This window comes from Myotis nattereri, assembly GCF_964212035.1.
Source record: "Myotis nattereri genome assembly, chromosome: 5".
NCBI classification, from domain to species: Eukaryota; Metazoa; Chordata; class Mammalia; order Chiroptera; family Vespertilionidae; genus Myotis; species Myotis nattereri.
Genome location: NC_138080.1, coordinates 25,224,858 through 25,245,518, shown reverse-complemented (window position 1 = coordinate 25,245,518; position 20,661 = coordinate 25,224,858). Strand labels below are relative to the sequence as shown.

Below are 20,661 nucleotides of genomic sequence, written 5' to 3'. Positions count from 1 at the left end.
GACGGCCAGGCGGGCGAGGGGCTGTGTGCCCGGCGGGGGGTCCTCCCGGTGTGGGCCAATCTCTGGGCCGTGTTCCCCGCTGATGGGAGGGGCAGAGCCTGTGGCCCCAGGTTGAGGAGCGGTGTCTTCGGGGAGGTGCAGGGTCAAGGAGAGGCGAATACCAGGAGGCTGGTCGGTGACCTTTATTTTGTGATTCCGAGGCCAGCGCGGCCGCCTGGGTATATTTATTCCGGGCGCCGATGGCCGGCTCGCTCCCGGTCGGGCCGCTCGGCCCTAGAGCGGCCCCGAGGGCCGGTGGCTGGGCCCAGAGGGCTTGGGAGCTCCGCGGGGCCCGGAGAGGCCAGGTGGGTACGAGGGCGAGTCTAGGACCTCCGAGAGCGGTTGCGCTTCTTGCTGCGAAAATCGATTAATTTCTGGGAGCGGATCTTGAGCTCCGTACGAGAAACCAGGTCGTTGTTATCGTCCTCGGTCTCCTCTTCGTCTGGGGGGCGGGAGAGGGGTCCAGGTTCCCAGCCCTGCTCAGATTTCCCTACCCAGCCTTTTAGACCCCACCTCCCCTCCCACAGCCCGTTGCTCTCTTGGGCCCCCGGACCTCCTCACCCCCCCCCCTTTTTCCCCCGCCCGTACTGACCAAAGAACTTGTCCTTGGGAACGGCAAGGGGGAAGGTGATGCGGGTGTTGTACGCGGGCAGCTTTCCCTCCAGGTTGGAGTAGAACTGGGGAGGAGGGGGACGGGATAGAAGACTGTGAGTGGGGCAGGGGCTACCGGGATATCCTGTTACCCCTCCCTCCCTCTCCATCCCAAGATATACCCTGGTTCCATACAGCCCCTCTGCCAACTCCTGTTTAACTTTACTCGGGCCCAGTCGTGGCCTTCCTTCTCAGCACTCACCCTGATGCAGTCCCACCTCCTGTCCTCCCGCCAGGCCCGCCCCTGGTCCCTGGGGCCCCGCCCCTTGGCGTCTCGAGGCTCCACCCCTGATGCCCACCCCACCCCACTCTGCCCTCTGACCTCCCAGTCCCATTCCTGGCCAGCGGCCTTCTCCGGGGTCTCCCTGGGGTTGCCGCGGCTCCCCGAAGTGCGCCCCCTCCCTGGGTACCTCGCGATTCGCGATGTGGCGAAGCATCTCCGGAATGTCCTGTCTGTCTAACTGCGCCTGCAGCGCCAGCAGCTTCTCCTCCACCAGGCCCAGCAGCTTGGGCAGGTAGTCGCTGGCCTTGGGATCCAGCTCTTTCATAGCGGAGCCGCTGGCCTCCTGCGGCGGGGGAGGAGCTGTGTCAGTTCGGAGGGGTCGGAGGGGTCGGGCCTCGGGCAGATTCCACCCAGAAAGGGCTTTTGCTTCCAGGGGTCAAGCCTTTGAAGGTGAGGGGCCACCCACAGGGGTGGTGCTATCATCTGTAGGGCCGGGCTGCCGCTGTCTAGGGCCTTGGAACTTCAGACGCTGGACAAGGGGTGGGGGAGGTCTTTTTTTGAGGGGAGAGGAAAATAACCAGAGAGAAGCCATTGCAGGGATGACCTGAAGCAATGGCACTCTGCTGCAGACAAGGGGGGGGGGCTTCTCCTGTCTCGGGGTGCTCCAGTATTGCAGCCGGGTCGCTGAGGTTTTGGCTTGGGGGACAAAGTGGGACTTTCCTCTGGGGGTGCTTCTTGAGGCAGCACAGCGTCTCTGAAGTCTTGGGCCACTTAGGAGTAAGGGGGTTACCCCAGGAACATGGGGTAAGGACTCCCTTCTAAGTGGCCTTCTGATGTCCTGGATGGGGCATGGAGGGGGGGTTCCTATCAATGGGGCTATGGGGCGGACCCCCCACCTGAGGGGCTAAGTCCTGGGTGGTTCTGGGTAGTTCTTCCTCAGAGCCCTGGCTGCCCATTATGAGGTGGTCCAGCTTCCCCGCCAGGTGCTCCAGGCCCTCCCTCAGGATTTGCATCGCCCATATGGCCTGCTTCAGCTCGGCCTGGGCCTTGGCCTTCCGCTGCTGCTCTGCATTGAGGCTACTCTGCAACACGGCCTGCAGCCTCTGTTCACTGCAGAGAATGGAGAGAGAGCTGTGGGAGTGCAGAGGACGCCGGGCCCTCACCCTCTCCCTCCGGCACTGGGACCTCACCTCACTAGCATGGCCTCCCCTGAGTACTTGTGGTCTTCGAGCTCCTGCTGCAGCTGCTCCTTCTCTTGCTTCAGTTTCAGCAGCAGCTCCATGTTCTCATTCTTGAGCATCTCCAACTGCGTGAAGGTGTCGCTCTGCGCCAGGAACCGCCGCACCACCGCCTAGGGCCCACCCAACCCCAGTCAGAGCAGGGGCCTGGACAGGTCCAGCTGCCACCCTCCTCCTTAACCCCAGGGCAAGAAGAGCAGGTGGCTGAGCTGACAGCTTCTGCACAGTGATGCGTAGGGACTCTGAATAGGGCTCAGGGCTGCCTCACAGGTGGGTAGCCTGGGACAAATAATATTTGCTGAGCCCTTCCCTCTCTATATCAGGAATTTGAATCAGCCAAAAATCAGCGTGTGAGGCAGGGTAGCAGTGACCATAGCTTCTTTCCAAAATCAAGGTGCCAGCAACATTCTGGGGAGTGGGGGGGAATCTCGCCCAATCCCATGAGGAAATACTGGCCCGCTCTGGTAGCAATCCTGCCACCAGGCCAATTTCTGAAAAGGAACTGGCCACAGTGCCTCAGATGACACCATAGAGCCAAGTCCTGGAACCCTCGGGGGTCATCCCATGGGAAGAATGGAGGGTTGGGGAGTACCCAAAGCGGGGGAAACAGACTGGGGTCCAGCAGGATCACTGTTTGCCAGCAGGGAACATAGAGTCTTAGAAAGTTTCAAGCAAGACATTGCAAAAAGGGGGACCAGGGCAGGGGTTTGGCTTGCCCAGGGCCTAGGGTGGCACTGGGCAGTTTGCTGGGCCCTAGACCGTGTTACAGGTGATGGAGACACAGGAGAGACAAAACTCCCAGCTTTCACAGGGCCTCCAGGCCAAAGAAGTCAGTGTCAAAGGTGTAAGACTGAACAGAAGGAGAGGAAATGTGAGTACAGACGGGTGTGCATGGTTCTGTTGTAAGGGGCAGCAGAGAAATGGAGCGGTAGCTGAAGGGTTGTCTTTTAAGGGAGCACGTTTGTGTGCTGAGGAGTTGATCCAGGGCACAGGGCTGCGGGCAGCACTCACGTGCGTTTCGGCCACGCCAGTGGCGTCCTTGACCTTGCCGAAGAGCATCTCCAACTGGTACATGCTCCAGCGCAGCTGCAGATCCTCCTCCTTGGCCTTCCGGTTGTCCTGGATCGTATCTTCGGACTGCAGCAGCACATGCTCTCGATGGGTCTGCTCCAGGTTGAGGTCAGGTCCAGGGTCAGGTTGTGGACAAGGGCTTAGGACAGAGGCCAAGAAAGGGTATCTGGACAGGGGTCAGGGAATAGGTGGGGTCCAGTCTGTGGTCCCGGGCAAAGGCTTAGGTCAGGTAAGGGCAGCCAAGCAGGGATCAGGAGTGCGGGACAGGCCCTTAGTCCTGGCACCCCCGGGTGCACCCACCTTGCGCTCCATGCGTTCGTTCTGCAGTTTCTTCTCGTCTGCGAGTTTCTTGAACTCGGTTACATAGTGCTCGCGGTTCTTGCGTTCTCGGAACACAGTCTCCTCCAGATACTGCAGCTGATTCTGGAGGGCAGGCAGGGGGACAGCAGGACCAGTTGGCATCTACCATGGCTCAGGGTCAGAGCCACAGGCCCAACTGAGCCAGGTTGCAGGGTCCTGAGAGACAAATAGGAGTGGCTCTGGGACAGCTGCGGTTCAGATGCTGGGGCCAGGAGACCATGGTGTCTGGGTAGGATTCCCAGGGACCAGTGAACTGGCACCTTGGCAATGTTCTGGGTGTTGAGTGCCTCCTGGTTCACCACGCGCATCTCCTCCAGTTCCTGTTTTGTCTTCACTACCTCAATCTCCATGGAGTCCAGACGGTTCTCAAAGTGAAGGCTCTCTTCCTGGGGTGTGAGGAGTGGGGCAGGCCTGTAACCACTGTCCCGGGCCAGGCTGGCCCTCCCACTTGCCTCCCCGTCCCCAGCCATTCTGGTCCCTACCTGTAGATAGGCCTTGAGCTGCAGGTACACATTGGTGATGTGTTCCGCCTCCTCCGCCTTCATCCGAGCCTTCTCCAGACGGTTCTCCAGGTTCCGCAAGGTCTAGAGGGAAAGAAGGCTGGGCTGAGTCCCCTCCACCCTTAGTTCCTCTTCCTCCCTAGATCAAGAGCCCCTTTTTACCTGTCCACCTCCCAGCCCTCCACACCTCACTGGCCGCACCTTAGCCATCTCAGTGTTGCTATCTTGCACCTCTTCCATCTCCAGCTCACGTAGGCTGTGCTGCAGCTGGAGCTCCTCCAGCCACTTCTGCCGCAATCCCATCTGGTGCCGCAGACCATTCCGTTGCTTCACCTTCTCACTCAGCCGGTGGTCCAGGAGCTCCAGGGCCTGCTGGAGGGAGCGAGAGCAGGGGTCTGAACCCCGCCAGGTCCTTCCTGCAGAGCTTCCTTCTTCCATGTTTTGGTTCCCATCTATCTCTCTTGTCTCTGAACAGCATCTGACCCTCCTCCTGCAGGTTTTCTATTTTGGTGGCTTCCAGAAGCCCATTCCCTGGTTTTCCACCCACCTCCCCGTCCTTTGCCTTTGGAGAGACAGCCCCAGGCTCTTCTCTCCTGTCTACACCCACCCCCATCATGATCTCTTGTCCAGTCTCAGGGCTTTAAAGGTCACCTGTACACTGAAGACACCCAAATTTAGCCTTCCCCTGACAGTCAGGCTCATGTGTCCATATCTACACTGCCTTCCAGATGTGTCCACAGGCACCTCACACCATTGTGACCAATTTGAGCACTTGATCTTTCTCCAAACCTGCCCTTCTGTCTTCCCATCTCCGCTCATGCTCGCTCTCCTTCCTTCCAAGTGCTCAAGTCCAAAACTGAAAACTGTCACCCCACTTCCTTTTCTCTTCCATCTACATACAAGTTGTCAGCAGCCATCTGTTCTCTTTCCAAGGTGGCCGCCGAGATTCTTTCTTCCTGTGTACAGCTTTCACCCTAGGGCATCCAACACCATCTTTCACCACAATGACTTCCTCCTGGCTTCCGCTCTCGCTCTCTCTCAGTCATTTCCCACTTACCTGAGCCTTAGCATATAAAATCCGCTCTCTTCATCATGGCCTGCTGCAAGATTCGGCTGCTGGTGACTTCCCTGACCCCGCTCCTACCAGGCTCCCCTCCCTCCCTCCCATCTAGCCACACTGGCCTCCAACATTCACACTTGTTCCTACCCCAGGGACTTGGCATTTGTTCCCTCTGCCTGGGGCATTCCCCTCCCTCCCCCCAGCCCCCTACCCCCAGATCATCTCCTGCCTGGCCCATTTTCAGCTCAAGCATCACATCGGAAAGAGAGGGGTCTTTGCTGACTCCCACCGCACGGTCAAAAGTGCAAATTCCTGTCCCAGTGGGGACTTGATCTGGTTTTTTTTCACTGCATGATCAACAATACCTAATACCATGCCAGGCACATGGCTGACATGTGATAAAAATTAACTGTGTGAATACATGAGTGGCGGATGGTAGGGAGAAAGGACTAGAGGGGGAGGGGGAGAAGGGAGGGAGTCCTGTGGGGAGGGGACCCAGGCTGGAAATGAAGGAGATTGTCAGTGGAGTAGGGGTGGGGCAAACCTGTCCTGTCCTGTTCTTCAGGTATGGCTTCTCTGACTTCCAGTCCTGAATCACTGCCTGGACCACTTTCTCTTCTCCCTGCAAGGAGAGGAACGCAGTCACCACTTACCCAGGCCACCTCTACCTGAGGCAGTGCCCTGTGCTGGGAGTGCTGGTGCTGCCCCTGGAACCTCTTTTCCCACTGCTGCACCCTCACCTGGAGCAGGTCCCTCAGCTGTAGCTGCAGCACCCTGTTATCCTCATGTAGCTGGTTCATGGTTTCCTGATTCTTCTTGATGTTCCACTGGGTGCTCTCATAAAAGGCCTTCCGATCACTCTCTGGGGTCAAGTGATGTGGGCAGGTACAAGCAGAGCATCATGGGGGTGGGAAAGGCTTCCCAGAGGGATAGCCTTTTTGCAGTCATCAATTTAATATTATAATAATACTTTGCTTGGAGCATTTATTATGTGTTGGATGCTGAACTAAGAACTTTCCAGGTATAAAATACAGTATGCCAATAGGTGCATATCCACATCATACCCATTTTATAGATGAGAAGACTGAGGCTCAGGCTTATTAGATTGTTCAAGGTCACAAACAGTCTGACTCTTGACCTTCAACCACTCTGCAAGATTTCCCCTATTAATAATAAAACAATAATGGTTTACACCAGGATTTCCCAACCTCAGCATGACTGATACTTGGGATGTACAGTTATTTACTGTGGTTAGTTGCTCTCTGCATTTTGGGATGTTGAGCAGCATTCCCGACCTCCACCCTCTAGATACCAGCAGCATCCTCCCACCCCTAATAAAGTGACAACTAAAAATGTCTTTAGCTCTGGCCAGTTAGCTTAGTTGGTTAGAGCATTGTCCTAATACACCACGGTTGTGGGTTTGATCCTCGGTCAGGGCACATCCAAGAATCAACCAACAAATGTATAAATAAGTGGAACAACAAATCGGTGTGATATCTATCTCTCTCTCTCTCTCTCTCTCTCTCTCTCTCTCTCTCTCTCTCTCTTTCTCAGTAAATAATTAATTATAAAAGCCTCCAGACTTTGCCAAATGTCCCCTGGGGAGCAAAATGGACCTCTTCCATTGAGAACCACTGGTTTGCAACTTATAGTGTGTTACTATGTGCCACTGCTCTAAGCACTTAACACATTTCAACTACCTATGGTGTTGTACTGTTATCCCCATTTTACAGAAGGAGAAACTGAGAGCAATTAGGTTACTCTTAGTGCCCAAGATCAAACCATTAGTATATGCAGAGCCAGGGTTTGAGCCCAGAATGTCTGTCCCTAGGATCTATGTTTTTCACCACTCCACACATGATAGAGAGCTGAAATTACACAAAAGTATGAAATACAATCCAGTTGACTCCCGAGTCCAGGAAAAGCTTTTGCTTTTGTTAATCTTCACCCAAGGAAATTTTTTCCATTGATTTTTAGAGAGAGTGGAAAGGACGGGGAGAGGCAGACAAAGAGAGAAACATGTGAGAGAGACACATTGATTGGTTGCCTCCCCCAAATGCCCCAACCCAGGCTGGGGATCCAGCCTGCAACTGAGGTACATGCTCTTGACCTGAATCAAACCCCGGGCCCATCAGTCGGAGGGCCAATGCTCTATCCACTGACCCAACCGGCCAGAGCCAGGAAGTCTTATGAGATGAGTTTTTACCGCCAGCACTGATCACCTGGATGAATGCTGTGAAGCACCCTTGCCACACCATGCCTGGTCAGAGGGCTGGGTGGACACTGCTGACTAGGGGCCATTTGATGCCCTTTGGAGCCCTCTTACCTAATGCTTGTATCTTCTTTTGTATCTCAGCCATCTGCATTTGGAGAGCGACCTTCCCGGGGCTGGCATAGATGGGTCCCTTGGAATGGACTGGAGGCCAGGCCTGCCCCGCGACCTTGCCTCTAGGGCGGCTTTTGGCCTGATCTTGACTGCGCTTGGACTTGGAAGAAGTCGGAATCTGGTCCTGAGAAGACACCGTGGCACTGGTGGCGGCCATCCAGCACAGGGGAGACGTCATGATTGGGTTGGGGACAAAGGCTCCAGGGGGCTGGGGGAGCGCCGGGGAATCGCCTCTCTCCGGGATCCGTCGGTTCGGGTTTCTGTGGCTGAAAAAGCACTTTCCTACCGTTTGGCTGGGCCGAGCAGCATCTCCGGATTGCTAGGTAACCTCCTCCCCGCCTTCCTATGCGCTCCCATGGAAACCGTCCGCGTTCGGCACCACTGCTCTCATTGGCTGGTGCTGCGGAGGGGCGGGCCCAACAGGGGGCGGAGCAGAGTCGCGCCGCCACACGGTGGGGGAGGGTTCTTTGGAGTCACGTGTTCGTCTTTTTTTTTTTTTTTTCCTCCCACCCCAAACCCACCGGGTGTTCGCGCGTTTTTCAGGAACTTTCTTTTGCGATTGCAGAACCCGCCACTCCCAAGATGGAGGCACCTTGCGCCGCCATTAAGCGCAAACCTTCAGAACTCTAAGGCTTCGTAGTCCTATCCAAGATGGCCGTCCGGGTTCCGGCATCTCACGTGCCACTCCCAACATGGCGTCTCCGAGCCGCCGTCCTGGCGCTCAGCGTGTCACAGGAAGTGACGCATCCACACACTTCCGCTTTTTTTCTGCTGGAAGAACTGTGGGCTGCTGGGCCGGGGGGGCGCGGTGAAGACTGACCTTTGCCCTTGCTTCGTGTAAGTGATGCATTAGCGGGTCGGTGGGAACCCCAATTTCCTGTTGAGGTACCTGAGGGTGTGCGTCGGCCGAGGGGGAGGCTCTTCACTCCTTCGGCCTATTGGCGGGAATCGGTTGGCTCGCTCTCCCCCCCTGGGGAGCGGAGGTTTCGAGATCCCACCATTGAGACGGGCCAGGTTGGAAAGGTATCGTCCGATATCTTTTCCCATGAGCCCCCATTGCCCGGAAGCGACGGAGGAATCCAATTGGCTGGAGGGAGCCCTCGGCCGCTGACCGGCAGCGCCCTCCTTGCAGCGCGTCTCCCCGCAGCCGCCTTCCTCCCCCGAGCCCGCTTCCGGCCCGCGAGCCTCTAGCGAGATGTTGCTGCTGGTGCTGCTGCTCCCCGCGTGCTGGGCCGTGGAGGTCCGGCGGCCCCGGGGCGTCTCCCTCACCAGTGAGTCCGCCGCCGCGTGGGGTCGGGTTGGAGGGGCCGCTGTGGCTCCTCGGGGAGGCCCAGCCTCTGGCCTCCGTGTCCCTGCCTCTGGGCGGGGAAGGTGGCAGCGCTCAGCAATGGATGGAAGCAGAGGTGCCCTTGGGTTGGGGGGCCTCTTCCTGCGCTGGGCTGAGTCTCTTGCCCCCCCCCCCCCCCCCAGACCATCACTTCTACGATGAGTCCAAGCCTTTCACTTGCCTGGACGGCTCGGTCACCATCCCTTTTGATCAGGTCAACGACGACTACTGTGACTGCAAGGACGGCTCGGATGAGCCGGGTGAGTTTTTCCCCATCCATCCATCCACCATCCATCCATTCATTGCACAGGTGTTGAGCGCCTGGGCAGTGCCAGGCCCTGTGTGGTGACGACGACAGGACTGCTCCCTGTTGACTTAATGGGGAAAGCAGGCACAGAAGCAAGTGGTCGTTGGTTTGGTGCTGAGAGCCACAGGCACAGTGGGAGCCCAGAGAGGCCCCCACCCGACCTGAGGGCTCGGCGGGGCCTCCTGCAGGGTGCTGCACGTGGAGAGGCCTGTGGGCGACAGGGACAGGTGAGGGCGGGGCCTGTGGGCGACAGGGACAGGTGAGGGCGGGGCCTGTGGGCCACAGGGACAGGTGAGGGCGGGGCCTGTGGGCCACAGGGACAGGTGAGGGCGGGGCCTGTGGGCCACAGGGACAGGTGAGGGCGGGGCCTGTGGGCCACAGGGACAGGTGAGGGCGGGGCCTGTGGGCCACAGGGACAGGTGAGGGCGGGGCCTGTGGGCCACAGGGACCGGTGAGGGCGGGGCCTGTGGGCCACAGGGACCGGTGAGGGCGGGGCCTGTGGGCCACAGGGACCGGTGAGGGCGGGGGAGGGGGAGTTGGTGGGCCTGTTCCGAGGGTCTTGGCGAAGAGAGTCAGGAGGGGGCCTGGGAGAATTTCGTCCCAGACCCTGAGTGTGCAGCTGTCTCTCTTCCCCTTACCCGGCACCGGTCTCCTTGTGCTCTGTGTGTGCGTGTGTCGGGCTTCTGTCGGGTGGATGTGAAGGGGCAAGGCCTGCGCACTCGGAAAACTCCCCTGCCTCTTCCCTCTTCCCCAAGGCACGGCTGCCTGCCCTAACGGCAGCTTCCACTGCACCAACACTGGCTACAAGCCCCTGTACATCTCCTCCAGATGGGTCAACGATGGAGTTTGTGGTAAGTGAGATCCCGCTGGGGCTGGGGAGGGGCGGGGCGGGGGGTGGAGGAGGAGGAGACACTGCTACGCCTGACGGCGCCCCCTCCTCTGCCCTAAGACTGCTGCGACGGGACGGACGAGTACAATAGTGGGGTCGTCTGTGAGAACACCTGCAGGTACGGGGGCGCCCCCCTCACCCCCCAGCCCCCAGGACCTTGCCCTGCCCGGTGAATCAGGCCCCCTCTCTTTTCTGTGTTTGAGCATCGAGCGCTCGGTCTGTGCCTTGTGAAGGCTCCCTCTGGCCGGGAAGCAGGGACAGTCGTGTGCATGTTCAACAGGTCGAAAAGCTCAAGTTTAGATGGAGAATGACTTCTTCAGGGTCACGTAGCTAGGAGATGGCAGAGCTGCTACTCGAACCCAGGACAGCCTGACTTGAGACTCCATGCTTTTCATTGCTGCACTGGAGCAGGACCTGGAAACTGAAGTGACAGGCAGGTCACTGAATGCCAGAAGCAGGCTGAGCATAAGGCGGCAGGAGTGGTGGGAACGGTGGCATCTAAAGGGGCAGCTGCCCTCGACTCCTGTCAGTGAGGGCAGGTGATAAGGGCCTGATTGGTTTTTCAACAAAACCGAATGTTTATGTATGTGAACTCTTCTGATTAAAGATCTTTTATGTAAGCAGAGGGTTGATCACACACAACATGCTTACGGCCAGACTTTCCGGGAGCCTGTGATTCTGTGCTTTTCTCTCCTTTCTCTCTCGGGAGCCAACTTCCAGCCTCACGTCCCAGCATTCCCTACTCCCTTTCCTGACCCTGAGGTGGGCGAATCCTGTCCACTGTGTCCTCCCAAGGACAAGGACTTGGGGCTCCGAGGCCAAGAGCGTCTGGGAGATGGAGGAGGAGGGTTCGCTCTCTTGTCTTTCCCAACATGGTGGCGGCAGGTGGGGTTGAGCCCAGTTGGAAGAGCAGATCTGATGGGTCCTAAGTGCCCCCTGGTGGTGCCTGTGTGTCCCCTATCGCCAGGGAGAAGGGCCGCAAGGAGAGAGAGACGCTGCAGCAGATGGCAGAGGTCACCCGCGAGGGCTTCCGCCTGAAGAAGATCCTCATCGAGGACTGGAAGAAGGCCCGGGAAGAGAAGCAGGTGAGGGGGGGCCCCGGGGCTGACCAGAGGCCGGGGGGCATGGTGTCCGGGGCCAGTTCCTGTCTGCGCCTTCGGTTTCTCGTTTGTCCACTTGGCGTGAAGCTGTTGGTTAGGTCGTTACCAGGTCCACCGTGGTGAGCACAGGCGTGGAGCGTCAGGTGGCAGCCTGAGGGGGGCTGGCAGAGTTCGCTGCCCCCCAGAACAGGAGGGGTGCCTCTGCACCCGGGTCTGTGGGTCTGTCGTCTGTAAAATGGGGCTGATGACTGATGACTGGGGAGGACTCAAGACGGTGTCAATCAGCCGCAGCTGGGCTGGTTCAGTAGGGTGTGTGCTTTGGGGGCCGGAGGAGGGTGTACCCCCAAGTGTGTGTCTCCCTCCCCTGCCTTCCATTCCCTTGGCTGTGTGATGGGTCAGAGTTCTCAGCACTGCTTCTGGGCTCCTGTTCGGCCCACTGAGCAAGGGTTCCGGCCCAGGGAAGGTTCCAGGTCTTTCTCCCCCATCCCCAGGGCCTGGCTACGGAGGACCCTGGGGCCGTGAGTACTAAGCTCGGGGTAGTGGGGGAACTATGTGGTGAGGGTGTCTCCAAGCGACCTTTGCCCTCGTGGCGAGTTGGGAGGATCAGAGCAGCAGCCCACGCTGAGGTGTCCGCCGAGGTCTCGGGAGACAGTGGTGCTGTGGGTACTCGGGCCAAGACCCTGCAGCTTGGGACCCAGTTCCTAGGCTGGAGCCCGTCCCGCACACTCAGTCCTTCTTGAAATATCCACAGAGGCCCAGGTGTGCTGGGCACTGGGCATGAGGCTGGAAGCTCACCAGGAACTGCCTCAAGGGTGCATTGTCCGGTGGGAGGGACAGACGGACAGAACATGGTGCCCAGGGTTGCTGGGCAAAAAGAAGACACTCTTGCCTGGCCCCTGGTCTTCGCGGCAGGAAGCCCGGAGACTTCCTGGGGGATGAGGTCTCCAAGCTGAAACCTGTAGGGGTTCAGGGCAGCCAGGGAGCGTGCTCCAGATGGAAGGGACGCACGTGTGAAGAACGAGGCAGAGAGCATTTCTGGTCTGAACGTTGGTTGTTAAGACAGTTTGAGCCTAGAGTTTAAAATTGCCCGGCTGGTGTGGCTCAGTGGTTGAGCGTTGACCTATGAACCGGGAGGTCATGGTTCAGTTCCCGGGCAGGGAACGTGCCCGGTTGCCAGCTCAGTCCCCAGTGAGGGGCGTGCAGGAGGCAGCCAATTGATGATTCTCTCTCATCATTGATATTTCTCTCTCCCTTCCTCTCTGAATCAATAAGAAATATGTATATTTAGAATAGCAAGAGGGCCCTGGCCACTGTTCCCACTGGTCAGAGCGTTGGCTCATGCAACGAAGTGTTATGGATCCGATTCCTGGGTTGTGGGTTTGATTCCCAGCTGCAGTCAGGACGCGTGCGGGAGGCAACCAGTTGCAGTGTCTCTCTTACTTCGACGTTTCTCTCTCTCTCCTTCCCTCTCTTTCACTGGCTCTAAAAATCAATGGGAAAAATATCCTTGGGTGAGAATTAACCAAAAAATGAAATTAAAAAAAGGTAGCATTGGGGCAGGTGGAGCTGGAGAGGCAGCCAGGGCCTGGTCACACGGGGCCTCGAAGCTGCATTAAGGTGAGTGGGCTGCAGGGAACCACAGCAGGCGGGGCACCCAGGAGGGTGTGAGTTTTGGAAGGATCCTGCAGTTGCCCCTGGAGTAGAGGCGGGGAGGTAGCAGTCTCTGAGGAAGAAGGTAGAACAGAAGGAAGAGCTGGCCCCTTGCCTTCTCCCCATCCAGCAAAAGCTCACTGAGCTACAGACCGGAAAGAAGTCCCTGGAGGACCAGGTGGAGATGCTGCGGACGGTGAAGGAGGAGGCTGAGAAGCCAGAGAAGGATGCCAAAGACCAGCACCAGAAGCTGTGGGAAGGTATGCCACAGGGTGGCCAGGACAAGCCGGGCCCGGGAGACTGGCTCCTCGTCCGTTTGTCTGTTTTTCCTGCTGACTGTCTTGATCACGGTGCCCCGGTTCCCCACGTGCCTAGTTATCTTCGACTGTGTGTTGGCCACTGTACTTGACAGTCATTTACAGGAATAATTTGTAGCCCAGGATGAGGAGTCCTTCTCCAGATAGAAGGGACTTTTCTTCCTGCCAGCCACGTGGGATTCCCAAATCCAGATTCAGGCTGGAGCTCAGATCTGAGCGAAGGCTGGGTGATTTCCCATCCAGCCTCCCCCCCACCCCCCCGAGTGGGCAGCCCCATGGCGGCCACAGTGGCGTGTCTGCTATTATGCTCCCCACCTTGGACTGTGATTTCCATCTCCTTGGCCCCACAAGTTCTCATCAAGACAGACACATCCAGAATTGGCAAGTCCTTTAGGGCGAAGTCAGCCTCCGCATCTCTGACCCTTCCAAGTGCTTCGTTGCCCTGGCAGTTCCTCCTGCCTTGGTTGGTTTTAAGATGTTTCTATGCTGTGTTCAGCATTTTCTTGCCATTGGCAGGTCATGTCACCCTTCCGGGAAATTGGAAGCCTTGGTCCTTGTTCTCAGTCAGCTCCATGGGGGACACACCGTGGAAGCAGCATAGGCGGGGGCGGTGGGACAGACTAGTCAAAGGACAGAGCACTGCTGCGAGGTTCGGAGGTGCGGCTCCAGCTGTTCGTATGCTGGTAGCCAGGAACTGGCAGCCCCCAAGCTGTTGATGTCCTCCATCTCCATCTCCCTGGGCATCTGCTGCATTCTTCCTTCCCCCCCTCTCAACCCTGATTTGTCATAATCAATAATTCAGTAGAGTGCCAGGCACAGCCCAGGTGCCAGCAGCGCCGCATTGAACAAGATGGAGGAGCCGCTGCCTGCAGGGGAGCAGGTGCAGAGGCCTGAGTGAGCGTGTCTGGTTTTTAAGGAGCAGCAGGCAGCCATGTGGCAGGAGGGAGAGACGGCGGGGACTGATGGGGCGGCAGTACAGGGCCTGAGGGACCGGGGAGAGGACTCGGGCTTTTACCCCAAGTGAGGTGGGAGCCAGGAAATCGGGGGAGCGCCTACAGAGGCCCCTGCCCGAGTCCCAGGGGCTTGTTGGGTGGAGACGCCTGCAGGGACTCCTCCTCCTCCTCTCCTCAGTGGAGGCGTGTCCCCACGCTCTGGCCTCCAGTCATCTCCTCTCCTGGGTGGTCTTTGGCTGACACCTTCCCTCTGCTTAGAAATATACCCAGACCTCTACTGCCCAAGCCCCTTCCCCTCCAGTGCCGGGAAGCCAGGCGGCTTCTCCCGCCCCGAGTGAACCTGGCTTCCTTACTCTGTCCTGGCTTTCCTGTTCCTTAAGTCTGTGCATCTTCCTCCTCCTCCTCCATGGCAGCCTCTGCTCCAGATGACGATTTTCCTGCTTTTTCCTGGCGGCCCACACACTCCTGCTCAGTGGGCCCAAGACCTGGTGCCTCTTCGGGGCTGGGACCCTGACCTCTGGCTTCTTCTCTCTTTGGTTCCCCAACCACAAACCCAGCTGTACCGGATGTAACTGCCCCTAGATGTCTCGGCCCCCAGACTCCCAGGTCACTACCCTTGCCTGGTCACACTCCCACCCCAGCCTCCACTCCCCACCCTCCATGTCGGAGAGAGAGCTTGGTGGCGTGCTTGGGTCTCTATCGCGGGGGCCTCCCAGACATGGCAAACCTGTGGCCTGGTCCCCAGCCGCCCCTCGCGTGGTCTCTGCAGCCCCTGCTTGTTTAGATCCGCGTCCCAGGGCTGTCCTGGGCTGCCCCCCACAGTGGCCTGGCTCGGCCCCAGGGCCCAGCATCGGGCCAGGCACACAGTCAGCTGCGTGGGGTGTGGGGGAGGGCAGGTTTCGGGGTTGGGGGAGCCATTGGGCAGAGTGGAGGGTGACAGCTGGCCCGTCCACAGAGCAGCAGGCCGCCTCCAAGGCCCAGCGGGAGCAGGAGCTGGCGGCCGGTGCCTTCCAGGAGCTGGACGACAACATGGACGGGGTGTGAGTGTCCCCGCCTGCCCCGGCCTGGGTCCCTCCCTCCCACCTGCCCTAGAAACCAGGCAGCCCCCCACCTCCTGGCCATGGGCCTGAGCTGGTCCCAGGCTCTCTCTGAATGAGCCCTCACTGACTTCCCAAGGAGCTGAGTGAGGTGACGAGCAATCCCACTATTTCCAGGCCTCCTCTGTGGTCAAAGGCAGACCCTTTGGACCCCGGCTGTGCCCTTGACCCCATACTAATGGCTCAGTGGAGGGTGGGCTGCCGGGAACCGGGAGGCTGGGCAGGTGCCCTGGTGAGGACAGGGGAGCAGAGTGGGCGGGCAAGCCCTTCCCTGGTTGGTAGTAGTGACGTGACTGTGGGGCCAGACTGGCCATCGTGGGTGCGGGCCCCTCGGGGTGAGGGCCCCGGGCGGAGGGCAGGTGGATGTGCTGGTGCTGAGGGTGGAAGGAATGGATGCTGCTGGTGGTGAGGAGAGGGTCTCAGGAGCCCCGGGTCCAGGTGTCTTAATCCCACCTCTGTCTCTGTCCCTCCTCGGAGCCTCTTCAACGTTGTAGAGACTTAAGGAAGGGATGGGACGCAGGGGAGATCCCAGGGGTGGGGGCTGGAGGGGTCCCCACCCTAGAGCTCACCTCCAGCTTCCTGCTGCTCACCGGCGGTCTCTGCCTGCACCCCTGCAGGGTATCGGTGGCTGAGCTGCAGACCCACCCAGAGCTGGACACAGATGGGGACGGGGTGCTATCCGAAGGGGAAGCCCAGGTACCCCCCTGCCCCCTGGCCTGGGACTCCTGGAGGGGATCGCCTCACGTGACGTGAGGGCCAGGGGCGGGGGCCAGGCTGGCTGTGGGCTGCTCCCACGGAAAGCTGCCCCCTGGCGCCAGGCCAGGACTGCGGACGCCTGGCCTCGGGTGGGAGCCAGGAAGGCAGCCGCCAGCGTCACTTCTCCCTGCCCTTTGGAGCCTGGGTCACGTGGGTGCCACCAGGTGTCCTGTTAGGTCAGAGCCAGCTTTCCCACCCACGTGGTCCCACTGGCTCCAAGTGTGTACCCAGTGTGCGCTCCTCACGTTCATGCTCTTGGCTCTGCACAGTGTGGACCCTGCTCCTCCGCCCTCTGTCCACCTCTGTCCCTGCTGGGTCCCTCTGTCCCTCATCGGCCTCGGCCTCTCCCTCTGAGGCCTGGCCCTCTCCTCACTCCCGAGTCCAGTAGGTACCTCTGGCCCTCCCCTGGTGATGGGTTCCTCTTCCCACCGGCCTGTGCTGCCCCCTTCTGGTGGCTGCACTGCACTCATCCTGGCCCAGGCCTGGCCTTGGCAGTCAGTTCGCCTGCCCCTGGCACTGCAGCCTGAGGTCCCCCTTTATCAGTGGCTGGGGCACAGGAGGGGCTCTGGAGGCCCCCATCTTGATGCCACCTCAACACACGCACACAGACCCTGCTCGGGGGAGACTCGCAGATGGACCCTACCTCCTTCCACGACCGCGTCTGGGCTGCCATCAGGGACAAGTACCGGTCTGAGGTCAGTGGGGGAGGGGATGCAGTCCTGCCCTCGCCCTCCCTCCCCAGCCCCCTGATGCCTCACAAAGGAACTGCCTCCAGTTCTGGCACTGGGCCACCTTGGCCAGCTGGCCACCCAACCCCCTCCCAGCTGTCTGTTCCTCTCTCCAGGCCCCTCAGGAGGGGGGGCACTGAAGCCACCCTTGGGGCAATGGTGTGAGTGTGGGCCCTGCCCAGGGGGATGGAGGGAGAACCCCAGTCCATAGCACCAAGCACCCTGCACACCCACAGGTTCTACCCACCACTCCACCAGCGCCTTCAGTGCCTGACCTCACGGAGCCCAAGGAGGAGCAGCCCCCGGTACCCTCACAGCCCACGGAGGAGGAGGAGGAGGAGGAGGAGGAGGGAGAAGGAGAGACGGAGGAGGAGGAGGAAGAGGAGGAGGAGGATTTCCAGGTGCAGGGGGAGCAGCCCAAGGTGTGTGTGTCGGGGAGAAGGGGTGGGGGACTGGAGGCAGGGCCACTCGCTGACCCCGCCCCTTCCCCAGGAGGCCCCACCCCCACTCGCGCCCCCCCAGCCAGCCAGCCCCACGGAGGACAAAATGCCGCCCTATGATGAGCAGACGCAGGCCTTGATTGACGGTGAGTGCTCACTGGGCCTGGGCAGGAGGGGATGCTGCCCATACCTGTTCCCCTAGCCTTCACCTGTAGACACCCAAGAACCAGGCCTGGAGGGGGCATCTGGGGCCTGGGGAGGCCAGTACCACCCCGGCCAGCCCCAGGGCCTCTCTGCCTCCTCACCGGGTGCTGCTTACTTGTGCCACCCTCATGGGTGGGGAGCCATTGGCACCCCAGGAGCCCTGGCCATGATCCCTTGGGAGCCACGAGCCTGGGCGCGGGGTGGGCTCTGCAGCTGGCGAGACCCGCAGGGCCTTCCTGGTGCGGTCTTCCCCAGAGCAGGCCTGGGGGCGGGGCAGCGGGCGTGTCCAGCCACCCCGCCCCCTCTTCCTGGATTTGGGCAGGGGCCCCTGACCTTACCCCCCTCTGCCCCCCCAGCTGCCCAGGAGGCCCGCAACAAGTTTGAGGAGGCCGAGCGGTCCTTGAGGGACATGGAGGAGGCCATCAGGTATGAGCGCAGGCTGGCTCCCCAGAGGTGGTGACGATAGGTGGTTGCCGAGGCAACTGCTGCTACCAGGCTGGTTGGCTCCTGAGGGGGGTCCCCAGGTGGCAGGGAGCCGGAGCCCAGCCCACACGGCCCTCCACTCATCATGGGGACGCCCAGCGCGGTCCTGAGTCGGTGTGGACACTGCTGCCCCTCACCACGTGGCCTTCCCTTGCAGGAACCTGGAGCAGGAGATTTCCTTTGACTTCGGCCCCAGCGGGGAGTTTGCCTACCTGTACAAGCAGTGCTACGAACTCACCACCAATGAGTGCGTCCCCCTTCCACCCCCAGGGCGGGCGGGTGGGCGGGCGGGTGGACTTGGAGGGTCTGAGCCTGAGCAAGGCCACAGGGGGGTGCACACCCTCCCCCACCCTGTGTGTGGGGTGTCAGGGGGGCTGGGGTCCTGTGTGCCCCACCCACCAGTCCTGTCCTATATGACAGGTATGTCTACCGACTCTGTCCCTTCAAGCATGTCTCACAACAACCCAAGCTCGGCGGCGGCTCTCCCACCAACCTCGGGTGAGTGGGCTTAGGCTGAGCCCCCTCCCCCTTGGCACCCCCAAACCCTAGCCAGCCCACCCTCAGCACCCACTCTCCGCAGCACCTGGGGCTCGTGGGCTGGCCCTGAACACGACAAGTTCAGCTCCATGAAGTACGAACAGGGCACTGGCTGCTGGCAGGGCCCCAACCGCTCCACCACTGTGAGTGGGTGGGGGAAGGTGGGAGATGGGGTGGGCGGTGTGGGGGACCCAGGCCTGGCTGAGCCCACCCGAGCCCCACCTGCCCGCCCCCCCAGGTGCGCCTGTTCTGTGGGAAGGAGACGATGGTGACCAGCACCACGGAGCCCAGTCGCTGCGAGTACCTCATGGAGCTGATGACGCCTGCTGCCTGCCAAGAGCCACCCCCTGAGCCACCTGCAGACAGCGACCACGATGAGCTCTAGCCCTGCCCCGCCAAGGTGGACGGGGGCGTGGGTCTGCCCGCCTGGACAGGGGTGGGGGGGTGCAGTGGGTCTAAGGAAGACAGATCTGCGTTGGCACCACCTCTGCCCACTTGTGTTCCATCGTCTCTTTCTCTGGCCCCAGAACCTCAAGGCATGGAACGAGCCTCAGTGGTGCCACCTACCCGCCCATCTGGACAAAGGCCTGCCCCTCTGAGTCTCCTTGCCCTCCCACAGGCAGGAACCGTGAGGGCCTCCCCCCCCCCCCCGCCCTGCTCTTGGGGGGTCAGGCTGGGCAGAGCATTTGCCCAGGCCTCAGTAGGCCTCCAAAATGAACTAAAGGAGTGCACCCTCCCCTGGCCATAGCCTGGTGACTCACTGCCTCCCCCCTCCTTTACCTCCCCCCCCCCGCCCTCCTCCCCCCCGTCCCCCCCACCCCACCCTCACCCCCACCCTCGTGCCCCTGCCCATGGTGTCTGCCTCCCCTGCTGGTGGGGACTGAATAGACTGTGACCTTGAACAATAAATGATTCCCCAACCCATGTGTGTCTCCTTTGCTTGGCTGGGCCAAGGGTGGGCACAGGGCAGAAGGCAGGGGCCACAGCTGTCTGCAGACCCATCAGGCTGGCTCCATGGGTGAGATGACCAAACCTGAGATGCACACAGACAGCAAAGTTGGGCACCGAGGGACAGACAGATGGACTGTGGGCCGTGTCCGTCGCATTTCTCCCCGAGCCGTCGCCCGCCCTCCAGAGTGTGTCTGCTGTGGGTCGGCCAAGGAGCTGAGATGCGACCCAGGCGCCCAGCCAGGGCCAACGGCACACAACGCTCCCGCCCACTGGCACATAGACACCCAGCCAAGGCTGTAAGATTCTGAACTTTTATTTTCTGGCATGAAAAGTACAAATAATTAAACAATTCCATGTAAAAGTCTGTTACCGCGGCCAGGCCTGTAATCCGGTAATAAATAGTCTAAATGCAACGCAAAGTGTTTTTTTGTCTTTTTTTTTTTTTTTTTTTGCAGTTCTTTATCATCTCCAACATACGGACTGTCATGATGTGAAACCTTCCGAATAAATAACAGGATGAAGGGAGGGCTTGCGGGGCTGAGCCCCTCCCCAAGGGCCCTGCCCCTGCCCCCCAGGGACATGGAAGACCCCAGGCTCCTCCCCTGGGCCAGCTTCCTGGTAGGGGCTGGCTGGGCTGAGTTCTGTGTTTTGGAAAAAGAAGTGCACTCCCAGTCTGGGGGTAGCAGGGGCCTAGGCCTCAGTGTGGGGGGTTTGTGTGGGGAGGTGCCCTCTCCAGAACCCAGCACCCCCAGGTGGGGGACAAACCCAGCCCTTATTGCTCACGGATGCCCCCGGCACGCTGCCCACGTGTGCACACGTGTCCCTGCGTGCAGGGAGGGCAGAGGGGAGAAAGCCCCAAGAAACAGAGGGAGAGGGAGGGACCCGCGGGGGGCCTGCCCTGCTGGAGGGGAGCAGGGAGATCAGGACTTAAAACCACAAGAATAAATAGGTTCGTGTATCAAGAACAAGCTAGGGTTTTCACCAGCTAAATAGGACTGAAAAAATTCTCAAGACGAGCAAAAAGAATCCCATTGAGACCGGACGTCGCTGGCCAAGTGGGGGCCGCCCTGGAGAGCGCACACGCCCCACCGCTGCCACCGCTGCCGTTACTGTTATTAATAATTATTACTTTAATGATTCCACTTCCCCTTTATAAATAAATTAGGCATAACCACGTCTCAGCAAAACTTAAAGAAACAAAGAGAACATCGTGGTTCCTTTAAACTTGCAAACTGGATGAAGGAACAGAAATATACACAAATGTCCTTACAGGGCAACAAGAATAAATAGTTAACATAGCAATAAGTTAAAACTACAAGAAGCTAAATTCGGCAAAAAAGTACAAGAAAGTTAACTGGTGCCAGTTTATGTCTTTTTTTTTTTTCTTTTTTTAA

General features: G+C 59.5%; 2 protein-coding genes across 3 annotated transcripts; one reads left to right on the top strand and one right to left on the bottom strand.

Annotated features, from left to right (window-relative positions):
• Positions 1-166: 166 nt before the first annotated feature.
• On the bottom strand, positions 167-8,425 carry ODAD3 (outer dynein arm docking complex subunit 3). Its single transcript, XM_081092473.1, has 13 exons — positions 7,469-8,425; positions 5,883-6,004; positions 5,687-5,764; positions 4,284-4,454; positions 4,065-4,166; positions 3,843-3,968; positions 3,523-3,645; positions 3,163-3,315; positions 2,104-2,264; positions 1,810-2,023; positions 1,101-1,256; positions 632-716; positions 167-481 (listed from the first exon to the last, which is right to left on the bottom strand). Exons 1-13 carry the CDS (start codon positions 7,704-7,706, stop codon positions 363-365), a joined length of 1,848 nt encoding a protein of 615 aa, XP_080948599.1. The 5' UTR covers positions 7,707-8,425; the 3' UTR covers positions 167-362.
• On the top strand, positions 8,302-19,678 carry PRKCSH (PRKCSH beta subunit of glucosidase II). 2 transcript variants are annotated; one of them, XM_081092475.1, is made up of 18 exons: positions 8,302-8,365; positions 8,661-8,799; positions 8,999-9,115; positions 9,918-10,013; positions 10,112-10,169; positions 11,019-11,136; positions 12,932-13,061; positions 15,027-15,111; positions 15,786-15,864; positions 16,533-16,619; positions 16,889-17,053; positions 17,145-17,238; positions 17,653-17,722; positions 17,937-18,026; positions 18,200-18,277; positions 18,360-18,459; positions 18,555-18,716; positions 18,844-19,678. In XM_081092475.1, the coding sequence occupies exons 2-17, from the start codon at positions 8,724-8,726 to the stop codon at positions 18,699-18,701; spliced, it is 1,590 nt and encodes a 529-aa protein (XP_080948601.1). In that variant the 5' UTR covers positions 8,302-8,365; positions 8,661-8,723; the 3' UTR covers positions 18,702-18,716; positions 18,844-19,678. The 2 variants fall into 2 exon arrangements, with proteins under 2 accessions (XP_080948601.1, XP_080948600.1); XM_081092474.1 differs by having other exon boundaries at positions 8,312-8,365; positions 16,889-17,074.
• Positions 19,679-20,661: the final 983 nt, after the last annotated feature.